The 9,465-nt window shown below is 40.2% G+C and overlaps 1 protein-coding gene across 1 annotated transcript; it reads left to right on the forward strand.

The window, feature by feature from the left end:
- The first annotated feature begins 455 nt into the window (after positions 1-455).
- LOC112790888 (uncharacterized) lies at positions 456-3,204 on the forward strand. The gene is made up of 6 exons (XM_025833503.3): positions 456-1,114; positions 1,246-1,496; positions 1,583-1,958; positions 2,045-2,176; positions 2,272-2,447; positions 2,812-3,204. The coding sequence occupies exons 1-6, from the start codon at positions 569-571 to the stop codon at positions 2,933-2,935; spliced, it is 1,605 nt and encodes a 534-aa protein (XP_025689288.1). The 5' UTR covers positions 456-568; the 3' UTR covers positions 2,936-3,204.
- The last annotated feature ends 6,261 nt before the right edge of the window (positions 3,205-9,465 follow it).

Raw genomic sequence — 9,465 nt, forward strand, 5'->3', positions numbered from 1 at the left:
TGTAAAATAAAATAAAATCTAATATGCTTTTTGGATTTTGAAATGCATCTATTATTTGATTTTATTTGTGTAGTACAAATTATAAGATATCATATAAAACGAGATATATTTTTATTTTGATAATAATATCACTTCTTTAATGCTTTTTCTTCTTAAAAAAAACATTAAACGTTGAGATTCATATTTTTTAGTAATTTAATAAAAGATTAATTAATTAAAAAAAGAAATTAATTTTCTCATAAAGAGGGAGATAAAAAAAAGAAAAGAAAAAAAAATGTTAAAAAGGATGAAAACTTGAAAAGGGTTCCCGCCAAAGATGACAAAATCGTAACTAGTGTCACTAGTATGTTATTTTTATAATAATATAATATAATATTATAACATATATTATAATATTTTTTACCTTAAAAAAATTGTAACCAAAACCTTTTGAATTTCTATCAGATATGAATAGTAATTATATTATATTTATATTGTTTACATAAAGTCCCTAAACCCTGGCATCTCGATACTGTAGTCTCCATCACCAAAACCATAAACCCTAGCGAGCACCAAGCAGCCACCAGCAATGGACCCTAAAGAGGTGAAATCGGAGCTGGTGCTCATCCTAGACTATGGTTCCCAATACACACACCTCATCACTCGCCGAATCAGAAGCCTCTCTGTCTTCTCCCTCTGCATCTCGGGCACCTCCTCTCTCTCCGCCATCACTGCCCTCAACCCCTCCGTCGTCATCCTCTCCGGCGGACCTCACTCCGTCCACACCCCGGACTCCCCATCCTTCCCCGATGGCTTCCTCGACTGGGCCCAGTCAAACGGCGTCGTCGTCCTCGGCATCTGCTACGGCCTCCAGCTCCTCGTTCAGCGCCTCGGCGGCGAGGTCCGCGTCGGCCATACGCAGGAGTACGGCCGCATGGAGATCCACGTTGACAAGCCGTCTGACCTCTTCGGCAATGATAAAGTCGGCAGCAAGCAGGTTGTCTGGATGAGCCACGGCGACGAGGCTGCCGTCCTCCCCCCTGGCTTCCAAGTTGTCGCACGCAGCCAGCAGGGCGCAGTCGCCGCCATTGAGAATCCTTCTAGAAAGTTCTATGGCCTTCAGTATCACCCTGAGGTACGTTAGTTTTTTCTCTCAATTGCATGATGCTCTGTTTTATTTTAGAACTTTCTGTCTTTATGTTATTATAATTGTTATGAATTTAGAGTGTGTTAATTGTTGGTGGTTACTGTGTGTGTGATGTGTAGGTGACGCATACGCCGGAAGGGATGGAGACGTTGAAGCGCTTTCTGTTTGATGTTTGTAAAGTTGCTGCAGAGTGGAAGATGGAGGATGTGATGGAAGAAGAAATTAAGGTGATTAAGGAGACTGTTGGCCCTGATGAGCATGTCATATGTGCCTTGTCTGGTGGTGTGGATTCCACGGTTGCTGCTACTCTTGTGCATAAAGCCATTGGCGATCGCCTTCATTGTGTCTTTGTGGATAATGGATTGCTTAGGTGAGGATTAATCCACCTCTTGACATTTGAAATAGTGTAGGGTTGTCCATTTGTTGCGAGTTTTATGATTGGTCTTATGTGTACAGGTATAAGGAGAGGGAACGTGTGATGGGGACATTCGAAAAGGATCTCCATTTACCAGTTGTATGTGTTGATGCTGTAGACCAATTTCTTTCGAAGTTGAAGGGTGTCACTGATCCTGAGATGAAGAGGAAAATTATTGGGAAAGAGTTTATTTGCATCTTTGATGCTTTTGCTCATGAGTTAGAGCAGAAACTGGGAAAGAAACCTTCTTACTTGGTTCAAGGAACCTTGTACCCTGATGTGATCGAATCCTGTCCGCCCCCTGGAAGTGGGAGAACCCATTCCCATACCATCAAGAGCCATCACAATGTTGGTGGTCTCCCAAAGGACATGAAGTTGAAGCTTATTGAACCTCTTAAACTACTATTCAAGGATGAGGTGTGAATTTTGAACCATTTGTTTCTTCTTTCCATGAGCTTGGATGCACGTCTTATGTATTGATATTTTGATTCCCATATTTAAAGGTTCGTCAATTAGGGAAGATCTTAAATGTTCCTGAGGGCTTTCTAAAACGCCACCCATTCCCTGGCCCTGGTCTTGCAGTGAGAGTTTTAGGTGATGTTACAGAAGGAGATGCCTTAGAAATTCTCCGACAGGTATGTGTAGTTAGTTTTTGCTTTCTTTTTTTTAAGGTCTTGATGCAAATCTGTTTATGATACTCAGATCTCAAGTACAAATATAAATTTTCCAGGTTGATGAGATCTTCATTCAGTCAATCAAGGATGCGGGGCTTTACGATGAAATATGGCAAGCCTTTGCAGTTTTCTTGCCAATACGATCTGTTGGAGTTCAAGGTGATCAGAGAACACATTCCCATGTTGTTGCGCTCCGAGCTGTTACAAGTCAAGACGGAATGACCGCTGATTGGTAAGATTTCAAGTTATTACATTGTGCGTTCTCATTTATTTATTATATATCTCAAATTAATACACTCTGCTCCATTTGCAGAATATATCAAAGTTATGCTGTGCTGCAGCATAGCTTTTTTATTTATTTTATTCCTTTCATGCTTCTGCCAGAATATATTGAATATGATATGTTATCCTTATTCTTATTCTGCCCTTCAATGTTTAACTATTACACGTTTCCGAGACTCCTTACTTAAGAACATTTAAATACATAAAAAGTTTGATATGCTTTAGGGAAGTGTTTTTTTAACTGTGTTATCATCTCTATGCGGAAATACATAATCTCTAATTTAGTGGTTACTACTTTATGAAATGAAACTTAGGTACTACTTTGAGCACAAGTTCCTCGATGATGTAGCAAGAAAGATTTGTAATGGTGTGCGTGGTGTAAACCGAGTTGTGCAAGACATTACCTCAAAGCCACCATCAACAATTGAATGGGAATAACATGTTATATGTAAATGGTGGATTACACTGTATAAAAGTAGCGAGGTAAAGGAATTGATTGGAGAGGGAATCACAACTAAAAAGTTGTATATTCGCCAAGTTATTGGCTATTTACTCATTCAATTTTCTTTCCTTCTTTGGATGGAATTTTTCTTTAGGGAGATTGTTGTGGTTTTTGGGATCCCTGTAGCTAGATATGATTAGAACCAATCAAACTTTGTGATTTATCTTATGAATCAATTATATCAATCAATCTGCATTTGTTTTCATTTCGGCCCCAAAGGACTACAAGCGTATAAATGGTCGACCAAATATCTCTATGCTGTAATACAGTAAATTAGTTGTCAATGACCAAAAATGAAAGAAAGAATTGAATTGGTTAGATGGAATGCTTGAACATTTGAATTCATATTCTTTTCCCACTCAAAACTGGGCTTCTCGGTCTTTGTATTCTTGTCTTGCACTAGAAGAAACAAAAGCACATCATTTATATTTTTAAATGGCCGATTATAGTTCGGGGAAAGAAAAAACGATATAAGTCAGACTCAAAATTATTAAAAAGTTTGTCAATAGTCAATAGACAGAAACCAAACGGTGAATGCACGGATAAAAAATAAAAAATTTCAGGTGAAATTACGATCATTTCAAGGGTCACAGGTCCACGATACTTGTCAAGTGAACTAATTGCAATGCCCAAGTCAGAAAATATCAATCAATTTTTAATTTTTTTTAATTCATATTAAGTTAATAACAAATTAACATCTAAATGAATATTTGAAATTAGTCAAATTACACAACAGAAAACCATCTAAAATCTCATTGAAAAGAACTTTAAAAAACAGATAAAAACTTGTTAGATTTATTTAGAAAATATCTAAAATAAAAAACCTAACATACGTAAAAAAAAACCTTAAAAACGTAATTAAAAAAAATCCAAAAATATTAATGGATCTAAAGGAGAGGGAAGAGTAACAGAGGAAGAAGCAAAAGCGGAAACAAAAACATGATGTGGCTAAGGAGAAAAAAAGAGTAGAAGCATCGGTGTAACGACTCAACTTTCGGTATGGCATGATTATATTAGAGTCAAGCGTTACTAACTTGCCTTTCTATTTTGTAACAATAATATATTTTATGAGTCCGTTACCTTGTTAAAACGTTATCGTTTTTACGGGTAAATTTTAAAAAAATGTTTACGGAACATATAGCAAGTCATTCATAACAAATATCGACAGAAATATAAATACAACTAAAGCAATAAATAATCAAACTCATAATATAAATTATATACAATGTCATACACAATTTAGTTAGTTCATACCTGTTCTGAGGGTTACCTGAAACTGTAGGTCGATCTTGGACGAGATCTTCGGTACTTGGTCGGAGCTGTTGTATCTGACCTGTTGACGGTGGCTGGAGTTGCTGTGTCCGACTTGTTGAACATGGTGGTGGTGCTGATCCTTCGTTCCTGGAGGGTGGGGGGTACCCGCAAGGGACTCCGATGCTTAAGTTAGCAAGGGTATTAAGCAGGTATTGAGTAGAATCAGAGTATGAGTTTATACTTGGGTGCTCCAGTGTATTTATAATGGCATAGAGTGACCTTCTTAGATAAGATAAGTTAGTTATCTTATCTTATCTTTAATTGAGGTCATCTTATCTTTCAAGGGAACCGCCCTTCTCTCTGTAGGCTTGGGCTGCCTTAGGATTTGGGGCGTGTTCCTCCGTTTGGGCCCTCTATTTGAGCCTTCTTGTGATTTGGCCGACCTCTTTGAGAAGAGGTCGGGTCCTCTTGACCTTAAAGAGGTCGGTCGCTTTGTCTGTAGAACATCCCGGGTCGGAGAGCTCGACCCAGGGTATGAACAGTACCCCTGCTCGGGCTCGGTCTTTATTTGGAGGTAGAGTCTTAGTTTTTAGGACTTCAAACCTTCAGGTGAAGCCGAACTTGAGTATTTTGTCGATTTCGCCCTTGTAGGTGTTCCTTTTTTGAATGCAGAACGTTTCGCTTCCTTTTGAAAACGCGCGCTTTGGATTAACGTCCTGGCGTTGGGAACGTGCGAGGGTTTTTAATGCCCTATTAATTGGTTTTTGATGCTCCGTTTTCTCTAGGTCTCTTTGTTTTTGAACTTCATATCTAAAAAACGGTTTCTTTTCTTCGTAACCTTCTTTCTCTCTTTTCTTGTTTTGTGATTTTCTCATTTCTGTGACGTTTGCTTGGCGATCATTTGGTGTTTGTTTTTGGAGTGCGATCATCTTCTTCAGTGCTTCCTCTTTTCTTCAGGTTGGTTCTTTTCCCTGCTTCTTTATTTGCTTTGGAATGTGATTCTTCAATAAAGTTTCGATTTTGCCTGTATCTATGTTGGAAAGCCTGAATCTTTTCGTATTGCCATGCTTGACTGCCGTTGTGATGTACATGTTCTGGTCCTCTTTTCGCCCTTCCGTTTAGTGTCTCTAGGGTTTTGCATGTTGCCGCTGCTTGAAAAAGGTTGTTCCTTTAGTGGTTTTAGGTTCTGTTGGTAGTTTCTCTTTTGGTAAAGATGATGTTTTCTTTAATGATTTCTGCTTTGGTTGTTGTTTCTGGTTTGAAAGGGGAACGTTGTTGCTGGGGTGTGAATCTTGTAAATCTCCTTGGATTCTTGTATTGTGGCTTGCCCTCAAATGGTGCCCCAAAATTTTCAACGTAAGTCCTGTGGACTCCTTTTGTTGCTTGTAATGTACTGGGTTGTGTGGTCGAGTTATTTTGCTGCTATCCGAGATGTGTTTTAGTAATCCGATATTCTTTTCTTTATTGTAGGACTAGTTGGTCTTATGGCTTCTCGCAAGAATATTGTTGAGACGTCTTCCCGAGTCCCTGAGGCATGGCTGATTGGGTAGATTCCACGGTTCTTCTATGTCTTTCAGTGGTGGATTCCGACTTCTGTAGAGAGCTGTGAAAACACCATAGGGTCTGTGGTAGCGGTGCCCAGGAAGGGAATTACGAGCTGGTAGCGCCTGATTCCAATGAGAGAGTTTGTTTTCCTACTTCTGTTGAGGGGGAGCGTCCCTACTTTTATGCTTATGAATACTTCTTTAGTCTGTTGGACATTACTTTTCCTTTTTCCGCTTTTGAGACCAACCTGTTGTGGTCTTGTAACATTGCTCCATCCCAGCTTCATCCCAATTCGTGGGGTTTTATAAAAATTTTTCAGTTGCTGTGTCAAGAGTTAGGCATCAAGCCTTCTCTAACTCTTTTCCTCTATTTGTTTGTTTCGGCCAAGCTTGGGGCCTCTTCAAAAAAGAAAGCTTCTTGGGTTTCCTTTAGATCTGCCCAAGGGCACAAGGTCTTTTCCATGTATGATGAGTCCTTTAAGGATTTTAAAAACTATTTCTTTAAAGTACGAGCTATCGAGGGGGTTCGCCCCTTTTTTCTTGATGAAAATGATGAACCTGCTTTTCCTCTTGAGTGGCAAAAGAATGTCATAGTGTCTCAGTATACTTGGGAGATGTTGGACGGGGTCGAACAGGCCTTTGTGAGTGTATTGGAGAATATTTGGGGGGAGCCTCCGCATCTGGATACTAAGAAATTTCTGCGGGACCCTTCTTTGGTCCGAAAAGTGTTGGGTATTGACTGACGTGCTATTTTATTCTATTTTATCCCTGTGATCCATGACTTTTATTTGCTGATTCTATTTTTTCTGTTTTTCAGAAATGTCAAAAAATAACGACTCCATGAAGGCTTTCAAAAAAGCCAAGAAGGCAGCCGCTGCACAAAACATCTTGGTCAAGGCGGCAGGGGAGGGATCTTCTCAAACCACCATGAAACCGCCTATACCAGGTTCCCCTGGGCAGAGGAGGGTGATCCCTACTCCTCGGGTTCACCTGGTAGATCCTCCACAACTTCTACTGCTGCTTCTGGTGCTCATTCCTCAAAAAAGCAGAAAACAAATGAGCCCTTTAACCTGGATGCCCCGGATTTTGATGCTGTCGAGTTTGTCGACCAGCAAGTTGCCCCTTACGGTGCGCTTTCTATGGATGACGTGTCCCTTCTTCAGTATTTAGACTTCATCACCAGAAACAGTATGAAGATGGCACATATGGGTGCGGCTAATTTCCGAACTGTTCAGGGTATCCCGATTCATGCTACGAAGTCTTTCATGGAAGAGGCTAAATCGGAGTTTGATCGGATCAAGGGTCTGAAGGAGGAGTTAGAGGTGAAGTTGGCGAAGGTAGAAAAAGAACTGGAGGGTGAGAAGGCTAGCTCTATTGCCTTGGCGGCTTCTTTAAAGTTGGCTGAGGACATGGCATTGAAGCACAAGGATAGCTATGTCTCAGCTTATAGGGAGTTGGTGCATCTCCGAGATGACTTGGAAACTTCTCGGGTTAATTATGCCGAGCTCTAGGGTCACCTTGTGGGAAGCGTGACTGCCGCCTATGAGAACCTGATGGAGCAGTTCCAGATTGTTGCCCCTGATGCCGATTTGACTCTCGTTAGTCTTGATAACGTAGTAAAGGATGGCAAGATTCTCCCAGATGATCCCGATAATGACATTGAACCTCCTCCTGCACCTTCTCTTAAAGCTTCTGCTATGCTGGTTTCTTCAGCCCCCTCGACCGTAGTTGAGCCAGATCCTGATTGTCAGATCTTGAATCGAGGCGACGGGACAGTGGATGCGGTGCCTCTCCAGACTCGTCCTCCTTCACCTCATGTTGATGCCACTAGTGGAGGACCTCCGAATTCTCTTTAATTATCTTTGGTATACTTTGGTATAGCCCGGCCTGTGGGCTTTTGAACTTTTTATTTTGTAAAGCCTGCTTCTGACTTTGAGTACTTCTCCAGTTGCTTTCGCTTTAGCAACTTTATTTTCGTTAAACAAAGTAGTCACCAGACTTGATGGTTTCTTGAGTTTGTTACTGCGACTTTTTGTTTGCTTTATGTTTGTAGCCTGACTTCTTGTTAAGTCTGAATCCACCTTGTGTGTTGGTCTTCTTTCTTTGTCCTGAAGTTATCTTCAACAATCCATTTCTGTTGGACCTTTTCTGAGGTCTCTTATTAGGATTTGCTTTTTGAGGTTTTCGGGTGGCCATCATGTCGAGCTTTTTATGAGTCCCTTCTGTAATTCTCCTACCTGGTCCTTATTCAATTCTCTTTTCAGAGATTACTTGATAACTCTTTGTCTTTTGTGCCGACTTCGTCATGTCGGGTTCTTCTGAGTTATTTTCTGTAGCTTTATTTTTCCGGACCGACTTTGTCACGTCGAGTCGAGTTACTTGATAATCCTCTTTTTTGGACCTTATTTTAGGTCTCTTTCAGGGATCGTCTTTTTGTAACTTTATCTTTCTGGGCCGACTTTGTCACGTCGAGCCCTTGTCGAGTTACTTGATAATCCTCTTTTTTGGACCTTGTTTTAAGTCTCTTTCAGGGACTATCTTTTTGTAACTTTATCTTTTCGGGCCGACTTTGTCACGTCGAGCCCTTGTCGAGTTACTTGATAATCCTCTTTTTTGGACCTTGTTTTAGGTCTCTTTCAGGGACTATCTTTTTGTAACTTTATCTTTCTGGGCCGACTTTGTCACGTCGAACCCTTGTCGAGTTACTTGATAATCCTCTTTTTTGGACCTTGTTTTAGGTCTCTTTCAGGGACTATCTTTTTGTAACTTTATCTTTCCGGGCCGACTTTATCACGTCGAGCCCTTGTCGAGTTACTTGATAATCCTCTTTTTTGGACCTTGTTTTAGGTCTCTTTCAGGGACTATTCTTTTTGTAACTTTATCTTTCTGGGCCGACTTTGTCACGTCGAGTCCTTGTCGAGTTACTTGATAATCCTCTTTTTTGGACCTTGTTTTAGGTCTCTTTCAGGGACTATCTTTTTGTAACTTTATCTTTCCAGGCCGACTTTGTCACGTCGAGCCCTTGTCGAGTTACTTGATAATCCTCTTTTTTGGACATTGTTTTAGGTCTCTTTCAGGGACTATCTTTTTGTAAATTTTTTTAGGAGTCCGACTTCATCATATCGGGCTCTTCGAAGTTATAGTAATCATCTTTTATAGGGTTGGCCAGACCTCTTTCCAGGGCTTTACTTATAACTTGGGTTGTTGTGGTTGGTCTGACTCTTCGTGTCGGCCAACCTTTAAGTTATTTTATAGCAATCCACTTTATTAGGACCTCGTCAGGTCCTTTCTATGGATCACTTTCTATAACTTCTTGTATTATTCTTGTTCTCATCTTTGCCGATTTTATAGAATTTGGATTTTTAGTCCTTGTTTTTGTCGTGATCGCGTAGTGAATTTGGTTTTCACTTTTTGTCGATCTGTAGCTTTATAATCGGGCAATGAATGTTTTTAGAATAATACGACTTGATCGTTTGTAGAGAATCTGAACAAATTTTATTAAAAAGAATGCAAATATTCATGAGGAGTTAACTTCCTAAGTCGGGTGATTTGTAAGTCTTGTCGGGGCGTCTCGTTAAAAAACCTTTTTCAGGAAAAAGAGTGCGCTTTGTCCAAGATCTTTTATCATCCCTAGCTATAGTACCTTCTCAGGTTGCAGGCGTGCCATG

The sequence above is a fragment of the Arachis hypogaea genome, chromosome 3, assembly GCF_003086295.3.
Source record: "Arachis hypogaea cultivar Tifrunner chromosome 3, arahy.Tifrunner.gnm2.J5K5, whole genome shotgun sequence".
Lineage (NCBI taxonomy): Eukaryota > Viridiplantae > Streptophyta > Magnoliopsida > Fabales > Fabaceae > Arachis > Arachis hypogaea.